The sequence below is a fragment of the Pristiophorus japonicus genome, chromosome 10 (genome assembly GCF_044704955.1).
Source record: "Pristiophorus japonicus isolate sPriJap1 chromosome 10, sPriJap1.hap1, whole genome shotgun sequence".
NCBI classification, from domain to species: domain Eukaryota; kingdom Metazoa; phylum Chordata; class Chondrichthyes; family Pristiophoridae; genus Pristiophorus; species Pristiophorus japonicus.
The window spans coordinates 217823251-217840517 of NC_091986.1; the positions used below are offsets into that span (position 1 = coordinate 217823251).

Sequence of the window (17267 nt, forward strand, 5' to 3'; positions counted from 1 at the left end):
GCAAAATGTGACAGCTAGAATCGAGAAGGCTGAGGGGGCGACTTGTCAGAGGTCTTTAAGATTATGAAAGGGTTCGATAGGGTAGATTATAGAGATGTTTCCACTCGTGGGCGAGACCAGAATGAGAGGCCACATAGGCAGTCTTGAAATCGAATAAGACTTGCTTCCACTCTAAAAGTGAGTTCTCAGGTGACTGAACAGTCCAATACGGGAATTACAGTCTCTGTCACAGGTGGGACAGACAGTGGTTGGAGGAAAGGGTGGGTGGGGAGTCTGGTTTGCCGCACACTCCTTCCGCTGCCTGCGCTTGGTTTCTGCATGCTCTCGGCGACGAGATTCGAGGTGCTCAGCGCCCTCCCGGATGCTCTTCCTCCACTTAGGGCGGTCTTTGGCCAGGGACTCCCAGGTGTCAGTGGGGATGTTGCACTTTATCAGGGAGGCTTTGAGGGTGTCCCTTGTAACGTTTCCTCTGCCCACCTGGGGCTCGCTTGCCGTGAAGGAGTTCCGAGTAGAGCGCTTGCTTTGGGAGTCTCGTGTCAGGCATGCGAACAATGTGGCCCGCCCAGCGGAGCTGGTTAAGTGTGGTCAGTCAGGTATTGGACTGTACATTTCGAGGGACTGCCTATGATGATGATCATCGAACACTCTGCAGATGGGGTTGACGAAGAGGGGTGGGAGGAGGCTGGTGTGGAGCAAAGTGGGCAAAGTGTGTTAAAAAGACAAGCCTGAAGGCTCTGTGCGTCAATGCGAGGAGTATTTGGAATAAGGTGGACGAATTAACTGCGCAGATAGCAGTTAACAGATATGATCTGGTTGACATCACGGAGACATGGCTCCAGGGTGACCAAGGCTGGGAACTCAACATCCAGGAGTATTCAACATTTAGGAAGGATAGACAGAAAGGAAAAGGAGGCGGGGTGGTGTTGCTGGTTAAAGAGGAAATTAATGTAATAATAAGGAAGGACATTGGTTTGGATGATGTGGAATCGGTATGGGTGGAGCTACGGAATACCAAAGGGCAGAAAACGCTAGTGGGAGTTGTGTACAGGCCACCAAACAGTAGTAGTTAGGTTGGGGACAGCATCAAACAAGAAATAAGGGATGTGTGCAATAAAGGTACAGCAGTTATCATGGACGATTTTAATTTACATATAGATTGGGCTAACCAAACTGGTAGTAATGCGGTGGAGGAGGATTTCCTGGAGTGTATTAGGGATGGTTTTCTAGACCAATATGTCGAGGAACCAACCAGAGAGCTGGCCATCCTAGACTGGGTGATGTGTAATGAGAAGGGACTAATTAGTAATCTTGTTGTGCGAGGCCCCTTGGGGAAAAGTGACCATAATATGGTAGAATTCTTTATTAAGATGGAGAGTGACAAAGTTAATTCGGAAACTAGGGTCCTGAACTTAAGGAAAGCTAACTTCGACGGCATGAGGCGTGAATTGGCTAGAATAGACTGGCGAGTGATATTTAAAGGGTTGATGGTGGATAGGCAATGGCAAACATTTAAAGAGCACATGGACGAACTTCAACAATTGTTCATCTCTGTCTGGAGTAAAAATAAAACGGGGAAGGTGGCTCAACCGTGGCTAACAAGGGAAATTAAGGATAGTGTTAAATCCAAGGAAGAGGCATATAAATTGGCCAGAAAAAGCAGCAAACCTGAGGACTGGGAGAAATTTAGAATTCAGCAGAGGAGGACAAAGGGTTTAATTAAGAGGGGGAAAATAGACTATGAGAGGAAGCTTGCCGGGAACATAAAAACTGACTGCAAAAGCTTCTATAGATATGTGAAGAGAAAAAGTAGTGAAGACAAACGTAGGTCCCTTGCAGTCGGACTCGGGTGAATTTATAATGGGGAACAAAGAAATGGCAGACCAATTGAATAAATACTTTGGTTCTGTCTTCACGAAGGAAGACACAAATAACCTTCCGGATGTATTTGGGGACAGAGGGTCTAGTGAGAAGGAGGAACTGAAGGATATCCTAATTAGGCGGAAAATTGTGTTGGGGAAATTGATGGGATTGAAGGTCGATAAATCCCCGGGGCCTGATTGTCTGCATCCCAGAGCACTTAAGGAAGTAGCCCTAGAAATAGTGGATACATTGGTGATCATTTTCCAACAGTCTATCGAATCTGGATCAATTCCTATAGACTGGAGGGTAGCTAATATAACACCACTGTTTAAAAAAGGAGGGAGAGAGAAAACGGGTAATTATAGACCGGTTAGCCTGACATCAGTAGTGGAGAAAATGTTGGAATCAATTATTAAAGATGAAATAGCAGCGCATTTGGAAAGCAGTGACAGGTCCAAGTCAGCATGGATTTATGAAAGGGAAATCATGCTTGACAAATCTTCTGGAATTTTTTGAGGATGTAACTAGTAGAGTGGACAAGGGAGAACCAGTGGATGTGGTGTATTTGGACTTTCAAAAGGCCTTTGACAAGGTCCCACATAAGAGATTGGTGTGCAAAATCAAAGCACATGGTGTTGGGGGTAATGTACTGACGTGGATAGAGAACTGGTTGGCAGACAGGAAGCAGAGAGTTGGGATAAACGGGTCCTTTTCGGAATGGGAGGCAGTGACTAGTGGAGTGCCGCAGGGGTCAGTGCTGGGACCCCAGCTCTTTACATTATACATCAATGATTTGGATGAAGGAATTGAGTGTAATATCTCCAAGTTTGCAGATGGCACTAAACTAGGTGACGGTGTGAGCTGTGAGGAGGATGCTAAGAGGCTGCAGGGTGACTTGGACAGGTTAGGTGAGTGGGCAAATGCATGGCAGATGCAGTATAATGTGGATAAATGTGAGGTTATCCACTTTGGTGGCAAAAACACAAAGGCAGAATATTATCTGAATGGCGGCAGATTAGGAAAAGGGGAGGTGCAACGAGACCTGGGTGTCATGGTTCATCAGTCATTGAAAGTTGGCATGCAGGTACAGCAGGCGGTGAAGGCGGCAAATAGCATGTAGGCCTTCATAGCTAGGGGATTTGAGTATAGCAGCAGGAAGGTCTTACTGCAATTGTACAGGGCCTTGGTGAGGCCTCACCTGGAATATTGTGTTCAGTTTTGGTCTCCTAATCTGAGGAAGGACGTTCTTGCTATTGAGGGAGTGGAGCGAAGGTTCACCAGACTGTTTCCAGGGATGGCTGGACTGACATATGAGGAGAGACTGGATCAACTGGGCCTTTATACACTGAAGTTTAGAAGGATGAGAGGGGATCTCATAGAAACGTGTAAGATTCTGACGGGACGGGACAGGTTAGATACAGGAAGAATGTTCCTGATGTTGGGGAAGTCCAGAACCAGGGGATGCAGTCTTAGGATAAGGGGTAAGCCATTTAGGACTGAGATGAGGAGAAACTTCTTCACTCAGAGAGTTGTTAACCTGTGGAATTCCCTGCTGCAGAGAGTTGTTGATGCCAGTTCATTGCATGTATTCAAGAGGGAGTTAGATATGGCCCTTATGGCGAAAGGGATCAAGGGGTATGGAGAGAAAGCAGGAAAGGGGTACTGAGGGAATGATCTTATTGAATGGTGGTGCAGACTCGAAGGACTGAATGGCCTACTCCTGCACCTATTTTCTATGTTTCTAAACACCGGAACGGACTTGTTGGGCCCAATGGCCTGTTTCTGTGCTGTACATTCTATGCAATACTTGTCATAGAATCAGAAAAATTTATAGCATGGAAGGAGGCCTTTTCGGCCCATCGTGTCCGCGCCGGCCGACCAAGAGCTATCCAGCCTCATCCCACTTTCCAGCTCTCGGTCCGTAGCCCTGTAGGTTAAGGCACTTTAAGTGCACATCCAAGTACTTTTTAAATACCACTGCAGGGAGCAGCGTGAGCTGCTGCAGGAGGGCGATGGCTGACTGCAGTGCGGGCAGGTACAGCAGGAGTGGTGAGGTCGGGGCGAAGGAGCGGCAACAATTCGTAGAGGGATGTGATCGGGGCCCAGGAGAGGCGCGAGTTTGGGGCCCAGGAGAGGCGAGGGCCCCAGGGGCAGCACGGGCCCAGCCCACACTGCGATATGTGCGCGCACTAGGTCTGTGCAGCGGAACAGGTCTCCAGTCGTCTTGGGTAATCCTTGCCACTGGACCAAGGCCCGTGTGGTGGCTGGTGTGCAACGGTCACCCCACGTTAAAAAAATCCACCCACAGGCATCTTCCACCCTTCAGGATGGAGTTCGGGATCCGGAATATTAGGCCCTTCACTGAAACACCCGTGAACTCATCCCTTTTTCAGTGTGGAAACAGGTCACCCTCGATACGAGGGACTGCCTATGATAATGAAATGTGGTGAGGGTTTCTGCCTCGACCACCCTTTCAGGCAGTGAGTTCCAGACCCCCACCACCCTCTGGGTGAAGACATTGCACCTCGTATCTCCTCTAAACCTTCCCCCACTTACTTTAAAATAAATCTAGCCCCCCCCCCCCATTAAATGCATCTGCTATCCGCCTCAGCCGCGCCTCGAGGTAGCGAGGCCCACATTCTCACCGCTCGGTAAACGGTGAGGCTGTTGGCCAGGCGCGGTTAACGCGGCCCGAGGCCGGCTGGGCGCACCGTCCCCTCACCCTCGGGTGGTACGTGCGGTCAGGATCAGCTGCAGCGCCTTCGCCTGAAGCCGCATGTGGTGGATGATCGCCACGTGACTGTTCTCCAGGCCGCTGTACAGAAACTCCAGCTTGTACGTATTCTCCAGAATCTGCAGGGATACAGAGAGAGAGCAGGTCATCAAACAGAGGGCCGAAAGGGATTCATTTGTAAAGAAAGACTTGCATTTATATAGCGCCTTGCACGACCACCGGACGTCCCAAAGCGCTTTACAGCCAATGAAGTGCGTTTGGAGTGTAGTCACTGTTGTAATGTGGGAAACGCAGCAGCCAATTTGCACACAGCAAGCTCCCACAAACAGCAATGTGATAATGACCCAGATAATCTGTTTTTTTGGTTACGTTGATTGAGAGATAAATATTGGCCCAGGACACCGGGGATAACTCCCCTGCTCTTCTTCGAAATAGTGTCATGCGATCGTTGATGTCCAACTCAGAGAGCAGAAGGGGCCTCGGTTTAATGTCTCATCAGAAAGACAGCGCCTCAGACAGTGCAGCACTCCCTCAGTACTGCTCCTCCGACAGTGCGGCACTCCCTCAGTACTGCTCCTTCGACAGTGCGGCACTCCCTCAGTACTGCTCCTCCGACAGTGCAGCACTCCCTCAGTACTGCCCCTCCGACAGTGCGGCACTCCCTCAGTACTGCCCCTCCGACAGTGCGGCGCTCCCTCAGTACTGCCCCTCCGACAGTGCGGTGCTCCCTCAGTACTGCCCCTCCGACAGTGCGGCGCTCCCTCAGCACTGCCCCTCCGACAGTGCGGCGCTCCCTCAGTACTGCCCCTCCGACAGTGCGGCGCTCTCTCAGTACTGCACTAGGAGTGTCAGCCTAGATTTTTGTGCTCAAGTTCCTGGAGTGGGACTCGAACCCTCAACCTACTAATATGATAATGACCAGATAATCTGTTTTTTTAGTGATGTTGATTGAGGGATAAATATTGGCCCAGGACACCGGGGATAACTCCCCTGCTCTTCTTCGGAATAGTGTCGTGGGATCTTTTACGTCCACCTGAGGGAGCAGACGAGGTCTCGGTTTAACGTCATGAAACTTACGGACGAAAGGGATTCATTTGTACAAGGATGATACCAGAATTGAGAAGTTATACCTATCAGACTGAACAGGCTGGGATTCTTTTCTTCGAAAAGAGAAGGCTGAGAGGTGACCTGATGGAGATCTTTAAATTGATGAAGGGTTTCGAGAGGGTAAATGTAGAGAAAATTTTTCCACTTGTGGGGGAGACCAGAACTAGGGGCCATCAATATACGACAGTCACTAATAAATCCAATGGGGAATTCAGGAGAAACTTCTTTACCCAGAGAGGGGTGAGAATGTGGAACTCGCTGCCACAGGGAGGGGTTGAGGCGAATAGTATCGATGTATTTAAGGGGAAACATGAGGTAGAAGATCAGCCTTGATCTTATTGAATGGGGGAGCAGGCTCGAGGGGCTGAATGGCCGACTCTTGCTCCTATTTCTTATGTTTTTATGAACTGAAGGTTATTGCGACAAGGTGAGATGAAGTAGGGTGGGAGGAGGCTCGTGTGGAGTATAAACACTGGTTGAGACAAATGGCCTGTTTCTGTGCTGTAAATTCAATGTAATTTTGAAGACTGGACTTTAAAAATTTTATTCTTGGGATGTGGGCGTCACTGACAAGGCCGGCATTTATTTCCCATCACCTACTTTCTGCTGATAAGCCTTCTGCGTGTACGCTTTGATAAAGCTGTTTGGTTTGCTGGGACACTGCAGAGGGCAGCTAAGAGTCAACTACTTTGGTGAGGGATAGGGGTCATATATGGGCCAGACCGAGAAAGGAGTGTCTTAAAAGGAGGAGATAGAAGTAGAGAGACGAAGAGGTTTAGGGAGGGAGTTCCAGAGCTTGGGGCCCAGGCAGCTGAAGGCACAGCCACCAATGGTGAAGCGATTATAATCGGGGATGCTCAAGAGGCCAGAATTGGAGGAGTGCAGAGATCTCGGAGGGGTTGTGGGGCTGGAGCAGATTACAGAGATAGGGAGGGGCGAGGTCATGGAGGGATTTGGAAGAAAGGATGAGACTTTTAAATTTGAGCGTATATATTATGAGGGGCCTAGATAAAAGTGGATAGGATAGGAAGGAACCTTAGTCAAGAGGTCAATAACTAGGTTCAAAATATTTTAGGATTAGAAGGGAGTTGAAGAGAACTGTTTTCACCCAGAGGGTGGTGGAGGTCTGGAACTCACTGCCTGAAAAGGATGATAGAGGCAGAAACCCTCACCACATTTAAAAAGTACTTGGATGTGCACTTGGAGTGCCATAACCTACAGGGTTAGGGACCGAGAGCTGGAAAGTGGGATTAGGCTGGGTAGCTCTTTGCCGGCCGGCGCGGACACGATGGGCCGAAATGGCCTCCTTCTCTGCCGTAAACGTCTATGATCCTATGAGGTGTTCCCAGACTGCGGAGCCAATGTCGGTCAGCGAGCACAGGGGTGATGGGCCCAGGGGGGGGGGGGCTTGGTGCAAACAGTCCTTTGTTTCTCTGATAAGCAGAGCGCATACGAGGCACAGCTGACACATACTAAAAGGAAGGGTGATAGTGTTGGTGATCAGCGAGAGTCACTTTATCGCTGGATCAATCAGCTCGGCACGAGCGAGGTTCCAATTGGTCCGCTGCTCCCTCTGGTGACCAACTAAAGAAGTGCTCCCTTTATCAAAATACAGGCCTGCTGCTGTAACGCCCTCAGTTCATGGCTCCCAACCAACGTGTTTTGGCCCGAAGGAAATTTTAACAAATAAAACTAAAAATGTCTGGGTATTCTTTCCTGACTGGGTTTGATAAGAGGGACGAGGACAAAAAAAATGCAGAAGTTTCAATGCCTCCAAGAGTAAACTCTTTCAAACTTTTTTTGCTGTAATTACATCAAGGGTACAGCCCAAAAACAGGCCATTGGGTCCGTGCCGGTGTTTATGCTCCACACCAGCCCCCTCCCACCCCTCTTCATCTCACCCAGTCAGTAGAGCCTCCTATTCCTTCCTCCCGCAGGCTTATCCAGCTTCCTTAGGTTGAAGTTAGGGCTTGAGAGCGGGAATTCCCTCAGGATCTCTACGCCCTCCCTGAAATGGCGGTAAGAATGTGGGACTCGCTACCACAGGGAGTGGTTGAGGCGAAGAACATAGATGCATTTAAGGAGAAGCTGGATTAAACACACTGTCCTCACCTGAATCCCACGAACCAGCGAGGAGGAATGTCGGCCAGGTATCCCGCGCCTCATCACTAACCAGCGGCCCCTGCTGGAAAGAACGTGTGTGTGTGGCTCTCGGGTGAGGGCAGTGTCTCACACTGTAGAATAGCCTTGCCAGCTCTCCGAGGCTTGACTCACACGCCATAGAGTGGCCATTTGGGCAAGAAAGACTTGCATTTGTATATCACCTTTCACCACCTCAGGATGTCTCAAAGTGCTTTACAGCCAATGAAGTACTTTTGGAGCGTGGTCACTGTTGTAATGTGGGAAACGTGGCAGCCAATTTGCGCACAGCAAGCTCCCACAAACAGCAACGTGATAATGACCAAGATAATCTAATTTTTTTTAGTGATCTTGACGGAGGATAAATATTGGCCAGCACAATGGGGAGGGGAGAACTCCCTGCTCTTCTTCAAAATAGTGCCATGAGATCTTTTACATCCACCTGAGAGAGCATACGGGGCCTCGGTTCAACAACTCATCTGAAAAACGGCACCTCCGACAGTGCGGCGCTCCCTCAGTACTGCCCTTCCGACAGTGCAGCGCTCCCTCAGTACTAACCCTACGACAGTGCAGCGCTCCCTCAGTACTGCCCCTCTGACAGTGCAGCGCTCCCTCAGTACTAACCCTCCGACAGTGCAGCGCTCCCTCAGTACTGCCCTTCCGACAGTGCTGCGCTCCCTAAGTACGGCCCCTCCAACAGTGCGGCGCTCCCTCAGTACTGCCCCTCCGACAGTGCGGCGCTCCCTCAGTACTGCCCCTCCAACAGTGCGGCGCTCCCTCAGTACTGCCCCTCCAACATGCGGCGCTCCCTCAGTACTGCCCCTCCAACAGTGCGGTGCTCCCTCAGTACTGCCCCTCCAACAGTGCGGCGCTCCCTCAGTACTGCCCCTCCGACAGTGCGGCGCTCCCTCAGTACTGCCCCTCCGACAGTGCGGCGCTCCCTCAGCACTGCCCCTCCGACAGTGCGGCACTCCCTCAGCACTGCACTGGGAGTGTCGGCTTCAGTGTTGCCACTGAGCCAGGGCTTACACCGACCGTTTGGGACCAGAAGGAGCGAGCGAGCAAAGGGGGTTGGGGTCACAAAGAACGTCTCTTACTTGTTTCGCTGCAGCGGCTGCCATGGCGTTCTGTTTGAGATATAGTGGGGCTGCCACATTCCACAGCTTCTCCTGGAGGGACTGCGGGGGAGAAGAACAGCTCCGATCAGAGTCTCCTTCAGTGAGAAATGCCGTGGCATTTTGAATACACACATTTTTCAACGTCAAAAACACACTCTTCAACTCTGCTCAAAATACTCTTGAAGAGTAACGATTTCCCCCTGCCCATGACTCAAGAGATTGACTGAACGTGAGGTATGGAGCTACACATAAGAATTAGGAGCAGGAGTCGACTCTTTGGTCCCTCGAGCCTGCTCCACTATTCATTAAGATTATGGCTGATCTTCTACCTCAACTCCACTTTCCTGCCCGATCGCCATATCCCTCGATTCCCTTAATCTCCAAAAATCTATTGATTTCTGTCTTGAATATATTCAATGTCTGAGCCTCCACGGCCCTCTGGGGTAGAGAATTCCAAAGATAATTATTGGGCCAGGACACCGGGGAGAACTCCCCTGCTCTTCATCGAAATAGTCCCATCTATGGGATCTTTTACTTCCATCTGAGAGCAGACGGGGCCTGGTTTAAAATTTCATCCTGAAGACGGCACCTCCGACAGTGCGGCGCTCCCTCAGTACTGCCCCTCCGACAGTGCGGCGCTCCCTCAGTACTGCCCCTCCGACAGTGCGGCGCTCCCTCAGTACTGCCCCTCCGACAGTGCGGCGCTCCCTCAGTACTGCCCCTCCGACAGTGCGGCGCTCCCTCAGTACTGCCCCTCCGACAGTGCGGCGCTCCTTCAGTACTGCCCCTCCGACAGTGCAGCGCTCCCTCAGTACTGCCCCTCCGACAGTGCGGCGCTCCCTCAGTACTGCGGCACTCCCTCTGTACTGCCCCTCCGACAGTGCGGCACTCCCTCAGTACTGCCCCTCCGACAGTGCGGCACTCCCTCAGCACTGAGCCTCCGACAGTGCGGCACTCCCTCAGTACTGCCCCTCCGACAGTGCGGCGCTCCCTCAGTACTGCCCCTCCGACAGTGCGGTGCTCCCTCAGTACTGCCCCTCCGACAGTGCGGCGCTCCCTCAGTACTGCCCCTCCGACAGTGCGGTGCTCCCTCAGTACTGCCCCTCCGACAGTGCGGCGCTCCCTCAGTACTGCCCCTCCGACAGTGCGGCGCTCCCTCAGTACTGCCCCTCCGACAGTACGGCGCTCCCTCAGTACTGCGGCACTCCCTCTGTACTGCCCCTCCGACAGTGCGGCACTCCCTCAGTACTGCCCCTCCGACAGTGCGGCGCTCCCTCAGTACTGCCCCTCCGACAGTGCGGCGCTCCCTCAGTACTGCGGCACTCCCTCTGTACTGCCCCTCCGACAGTGCGGCACTCCCTCAGTACTGCCCCTCCGACAGTGCGGCACTCCCTCAGCACTGAGCCTCCGACAGTGCGGCACTCCCTCAGTACTGCCCCTCCGACAGTGCGGCACTCCCTCAGTACTGCCCCTCCGACAGTGCGGCACTCCCTCAGTACTGCCCCTCCGACAGTGCGGCACTCCCTCAGTACTGTCCCTCCGACAGTGCGGCACTCCCTTGGTACTGCCCCTTCGACAGTGCGGCACTCCCTCAGTATTGCCCCTCCGACAGTGCGGCGCTCCCTCAGCACTGCCCCTCCGACAGTGCGGCACCCCCCTAGTACTGCCTCCCTCTGACAGTGAAGTAGTCTCTCCTCATCTCCGTCCTAAATGGCCGACCGCTTATCCTGAGACTGTGACCTCTGGTTCTAGACTCCCCAACCCGGGGGAAACATCCTCCCTGCATCTACCCTGTAATAATTTTGTATGTTTCTACGAGATCACCCCTCATTATTCTAAACTCTAGGGGATATCGGCCTAGTCTATCACATCGCTCCTCCCCTCTGCATAGATGCTGCTTGACGTGCTGAGTGTAATATCTCCAGCCGATATTACGCTCTTCTGACCGAATCAGGCAGGAAAGTACATAAGAAATAGGAGCAAGGGTCGACCATACGGCCCCTCGAGCCTGCTCACCATTTAATACGATCATGGCTGATCCGATCATGGACTCAGGTCCACTTCCCCGCCCACTCCCACTCCCCATAACCCCTTATTCCCTTATCGGTTAAGAAACTGTCTATGTCTGTCTTAAATTTATTCAATGTCCCGGCTTCCACAGCTCTCTGAGGCAGTGAATTCCACAGATTTACAACCCTCTGAGAAGACATTCCTCCTCATGTCAGTTTTAAATGGGCGGCCCCTTATTCTAAGATTATGCCCCCTAGTTCTAGTCTCCCCCATCAGTGGAAACATCCTCTCTGCATCCACCTTGTCAAGCCCCCTCATAATCTTATACGTTTCGATAAGATCACCTCTCATTCTTCTGAATTCCAATGAGTAGAGGCCCAACCTACTCAACCTTTCCTCATAAGTCAACCCCCTCATCCCCGGAATCAACCGAGTGAACCTTCTCTGAACTGCCTCCAAAGCAAATATATCCTTTCGTAAATATGGAAACCAAAACTGCACGCAGTATTCCAGGTGTGGCCTCACCAATACCCTGTATAACTGTAGCAAGACTTCCCTGCTTTTCTACTCCATCGCGTTCACAGTAAAACCAGTGCTGTACCCAATCCCCTCAGTTTTCCGACAGGCGGAGTAGGTTAAAAGCTGGCCCCTTGGTCTCTGCCGCGTTATCCGATCTCAGACAGGGTGGCAGCGGCGATATTACATTTCGGCTTCAGCATCTCCCGACAACAGACCAAGACCCAAGCAGCACGGATTAAAGGCAGAGTCAAGCTCACTACTCAAAAAACAATTGCAGTTCTGTCGCGCTATTTCCTGACCTCAGGGTGTCCCACTTTACAGCCATTGAAGTACTTTTGAAGTGTCGTCACTTTTGTAATGTGGCAAGCACGGCATCCATTTTGTGCATGGCAAGCTCCCACAAACAGCAATGTCATAATGACCCAGATAATCTAATCTTTTTTAGTGATGTTGATTGAGGGATAAATATTGGCCATGATACCGGGGAGAACTCCACTGCTCTTCTTCAAAATAATGCTGTGCGATCTTTTACGTCTGCCTGAGAGCAGACGGAACCTCAGTTTAATGTCTCATCAGAAAGGCGACGCCTCCGACAGTGCAACACTCCCTCAGTACCGCCCTTCCGACAGTGCGGCGCTCCCTCAGTACTGTCCCTCCGACAGTGCAACACTCCCTCAGTACTGCCCCTCCGACAGTGCAACACTCCCACAGTACTGCCCCTCCGACAGTGCAGCACTCTCTCAGTACCGCCCTTCCGACAGTGCGGCGCTCCCTCAGTACTGTCCCTCCGACAGTGCAACACTCCCTCAGTACTGCCCCTCCGACAGTGCAGCACTCCCTCAGTACTGCCCCTCCGACAGTGCAGCACTCCCACAGTACTGCCCCTCCGACAGTGCAGCACTCCCTCAGTACTGCTCCTCCGACAGTGCAGCACTCCCTCAGTACTGCCCCTCCGACAGTGCAGCACTCCCACAGTACTGCCCCTCCGACAGTGCAGCACTCCCACAGTACTGCCCCTCCGACAGTGCAGCACTCCCACAGTACCGCCCCTCCGACAGTGCAGCACTCCCTCAGTACTGCACTCCCTCAGTACTGCAATGGAGTGTCAGCCTAAATTTTTGTGCTCGAGTCTCTGGAGTGGGACTTGAACCTACAACTTTCTGACTCATGAGACGAGTGCTGCCCACTGAGACACGGGGCCGTGATGGCAACCTCAGATATCACCCGCTGCTCCACCGAGAGTGGAATATAGGAACAGGAGCGGGCCATTCAGCCCATGGAGCCTGTTCCACCATATAATTAGGTCCTGTCTGATCTGTATCTTAACTTCATCCACCCGTAACCCCTTCATACACATGTTTTGTAAAAATCTATCAATCTCAGTTTTGAAATTTTCAATTGACTCCCAGCCTCAACAGCTTTTTGGGGGAGAGAGTTCCAGATTCCCAGCACCCTTTGTGTGAAGAAGTGCTCCCTGACATCACCCCTGAACAGCCGGGCTCTAATTTTAAGGTGACGCCCCTTGTTCTGGACTCTCCCCGCCAGAGGGAATAGTTTCTCTATCTACCCGATCGAATCCTTTAATCATCTTAAACACCTCGATTAGATCGCCCCTTGTACACTCGAGGGAATATTAGAGTGAACTTTTACCCACTCCGCCCATTCATAGGAATTATGAGAAGGAGAACGAGTTAGAATTAAAACGATTTGAACAGATGAGGGTGAGAAGTAACATGCTTCCTTCTGTATGCCTGACGGAGGAGCGGTGAGGGATTATGGCTGATTGTGGCAGAGGTTCGGCGAATGTTTGGTGCGGAGGTGCAGTGGGAGATCGTGGCTGAGGTGTGGCGAATGTTTGGTGCGGAGAGATCGTGGCGGAGGTGCGGTGAATGAGGTTACGGGGCCCAGAAGAGGCGAGGGCCCAGGGGCAGCACGGGCCCAGCCCACACTGCGATATGTGTTCGCACTAGGTCCGTGCAGCAGAGCTGGTCTCCAGTCGTCCTGGTTAACCCAGACCAAGACCTAGCTCTGTCAAGCCCGTGTGGTGGCTGGTGTGCAACGGTCACCCCACGTTAAAAAAATCCACGCACAGGCATCTTCCATTCCCTTCAATTGGAGTTCAGGACTGGAACATCGGGTCCTTCATTGAAACATCTGTGAACTCATGTGGAAGCAAGTCATCCTCGTTCGAGGGACCCGCCTATGATGAAATGCCTGGAGTCAGGACAGCAGAGTGGTTTTAGGGGCCGTGTTCAGCCCACAGTCTGCTCTGGTGGTGAGGGTTCGAATCCCCCTCCTGCCATCGTGTTACTTTTTAAGATGCAGATCAGCCACGATCCCTAATTGAATGGCGGAGCAGGCTCGAGGGACTGAATGGCCTCTTCCTGCTCCTATTTCTCGTGTGCGCACAGTGCTGAAATGCTACGTTGCTGTAACCCGACCATTCTACCTCAACATTTTCACGTCCCCATATCCCTATCTAACTGCAGCAAGAGTATTGGAGTAAGGAAGTCTTGCTACAATTGTACAGGGCCTCGGTGAGACCACACCTGGAGTACTGTGCACAGCTTTGGGCTCTTTATCCAAGGAAGGAGGTTTACTGGACTGATCCCTGGGGCAAGAGGGCTGTCTTATGATGAGAGATTGAATAGAATGGGCCGATACTCTGTGGAGTTTAGAAGAATGAGAGGTGATCCCATTGAAACATACACAATTCTTACAGGGCTTGACAGGGTAGATGCAGGGAGGATGTTTCCCCCGGGCTGGGGAGTCTAGAACCAGGGGTCACACAGTCTCAGGGTAAGGGGTCGGCCATTTAGGACTGAGATGAGGAGAAATTTCTTCACTCAGAGGGTGGTGAATCTTTGGAATTCTTTGCCCCAGAGGGCTGTGGATGCTGAGTCTCTGAATATATTCAAGGCTGAGATCGATAGATTTTTGGAGTCTCGGCGAATCGAGGGATATGGGGACCTGCGAGAAAACACCAGCCGGGGGTCGGGGGGGTATAAAAGGAGGAGCCACTTCAAGATAGAGCGCGAGCCGTTCCAGGAGGACGGCAGCTTCGAGGAGGGTGACTGGGTGACGTCACCAAAACCCAGGTCGCCGACTGGAGTGTGGGCAGGAACTCCGGCGGGGCCCAGGTACAGCAGAGGGGCGGTGAGAGACCATGGCGGAAAAACGGGGAGAGATCGGGGCACACGAGCGACGTGATCGGGGCCCAGAAGAGGCGAGGGCCCTCAATCAACCAGCCCACACTGCGATATGTGCGCGCACTGGGTCCGTGCAGCAGAGCTGATCTCCAGTCGTCCTGGTTAACCCTTGCCACTGGACCAAGGCCTAGCTCTGTCAAGCCCGTGTGGTGGCTGGTGTGCAACGGTCACCCCACGTTAAAAAAACCCACGCACAGGCATCTTCCACCCTTCGGGGTGTAGTTCGGGTCCTGGAATATCAGGTTCTCATCGAAACGCCTGTGAACTTAGCCCTTTTTGGTGTCATCCTCGCTTCGAGGGACCGCCCAAGAGAAGTGGATCGGGTGGGGTAGTGGAGTTGAGGTCGATGATCAGCCCATTATCTTACTGAATGGCGGAGCAGGCTCGAGGGGCCATATGGCCTACTCCTGCTCCTATTCCTTATGCTCTAAGAGTTTGTTACTTTTATACTCTAATCCTTTTACAATGAAGGTCAACATACCATTTGTTTTGCTAACTGCTCGCTGTGCCTGCACGTTAGCGTTCTGTGATTCGCGTACAAGGGCACCCGGCTCCCTCTGAATACCAACGTTTCCCCAGTCTCTCTCCGTTTAAAAAAAAATAAAATTCTGCTTTTCTAGTGTTCCTACCTTCATAAGGAGCAGCTGGCACTGCAGGTATATGGCCGAAAATTCCGCTGTTCCCGCCAACTCTGGCTGTAGCTCCCCCAAGCGCTGCAGGTCCCTGTTTTGAGAAAGAGAGTTAAAAGAAAGTGAGGTACTCGCACACTCTCGACTGAATCAATAAAGTTCGGTGCTGAACTTCAACCCAATCGACAAACTTGTATCAGAGAACCGTACAGCACAGAAGGGACCATTCGGCCCATCGAGTCTGCAACGGCTCTTTCAAAGAGCAATCCACTTCGTCCCATTCCCCCGCTCTTCCCCACATCCCGACAATTCTTTTCTCTTTCCAGTATTCATCCAATTCCCTTTTGAAGGTTACTCATCATCATCATAGGCGGTCCCTCGAACGAGGATGACTTGCTTCCACATGAGTTCACAGATGTTTCAATGAAGGACCCGATGTTCCAGGTCCTGAACTACATCCTGAAGGGTGGAAGATGCCTGTGCGTGGGTTTTTTTAACGTGGGGTGGCCGTTGCACACCAGCCACCACACGGGGCTTGACAGAGCCAGGTCTTGGTCCAGTGGCAAGGGTTAACCAGGACGACTGGAGACCAGCTCTGCTGCACGGGCCTAGTGCGCGCACACATATCGCAGTGTGGGCTGGGCCCGTGCCTCTTCTGGGCCCCGTACCCTCATTCGCCGCACCTCCGCCACGATCTCTCGTGCAGTTTTGGCCACCTTACTTAAGGAAGGATATACTGGCTTTGGAGGGGGTACAGAGATGATGCACTCGGCTGATTCCGGAGATGAGGGGGTTACCTTATGATGATAGATTGAGTAGACTGGGTCTTTACTCGTTGGGAGTTCAGAAGGATGAGGGGTGATCTTATAGAAACATTTAAAATAATGAAAGGGATAGACAAGATAGAGGCAGAGAGGTTGTTTCCACTGGTAGGGGAGACTAGAACTAGGGGGCACAGCCTCAAAATACGGGGGAGCCAATTTAAAACCGAGTTGAGAAGGAATTTCTTCTCCCAGAGGGTTGTGAATCTGTGGAATTCTCTGCCCAGGGAAGCAGTTGAGGCTAGCTCATTGAATGTATTCAAGTCACAGATAGATAGATTTTTAACCAATAAGGGAATTAAGGGTTACGGGGAGCGGGCGGGTAAGTGGAGCTGAGTCCACGGCCAGATCAGCCATGATCTTGTTGAATGGCGGAGCAGGCTCGAGGGGCTAGATGGCCTACTCCTGTTCCTAATTCTTATGTTCTTCCACCACAATCCCTCGCCGCTCCTCCGCCACAAACATTCGCCGCACCTCTGCCACGATCTCTCGCCGCTCATCCGCCACGATCCCTCACTGCACCTCCGCCACAGAAGCAGGTCGGGCTATAAAAAGTGAAGGCTATTAATGAAGCTCCATCCACCACCCTATCAGGCAGCACATTCCAGATCCTAACCACTCAATGCGTAAAAAGATTCTTCCTCGTATCGCTTCTTTTGCCAATCGGCGTAAATCTGTGCTTTTTGGTTATCGGCCCTTCAGTGATTGGAAAGGTTCTCTTTATTTACTCTATCTAACCCCTTTATGATATTAAGCACTTCGATCAAATCTCCTCTTAAGTCTCCTCAAGCGGAGTAACCTGTGACAATGTGATCTCAGTCAGGGTCATGAACCGTGAGGTGTTTTCCTAGTGGTTTGATACAGCTCAGTGGCTCGCTTGACCATTTCGGATGGCAGTCAAAAGTCAATCACACCTTGAAACATAGAAATTTACAGGGCAGGAGGAGGCCATTTCGGCCCATCGTGTCCGCGCCGGCCGACAAAGAGCCGCACGGCCCTCGGTCAGCAGCCCTGAAGGTTAGATATAAACCTATGAACAATGGACAATGGCGGACAGGTAAAGATCACCAGGCCCAACCAATCCGCCTCACACAACTGCGACACCCTTTACACTGAAACAT

At 51.8% G+C, this 17267-nt stretch overlaps 1 protein-coding gene across 2 annotated transcripts in view; it reads right to left on the reverse strand.

Annotated features, from left to right (window-relative positions):
- ints4 (integrator complex subunit 4) overlaps positions 1 to 17267 on the reverse strand; it is a 94772-nt gene that overhangs the window by 19343 nt on the left and 58162 nt on the right. Inside the window, exons 15-17 of one of the 2 annotated variants that reach the window (XM_070892571.1) lie at positions 15326 to 15419; positions 8938 to 9018; positions 4506 to 4713 (exon numbers count right to left, since the gene is read on the reverse strand). In XM_070892571.1, the coding sequence (XP_070748672.1) occupies positions 4506 to 4713; positions 8938 to 9018; positions 15326 to 15419 (383 nt within the window). The remainder of the gene's footprint in view (positions 1 to 4505; positions 4714 to 8937; positions 9019 to 15325; positions 15420 to 17267) is intronic. The other variant, XM_070892570.1, reaches the window with a different exon arrangement.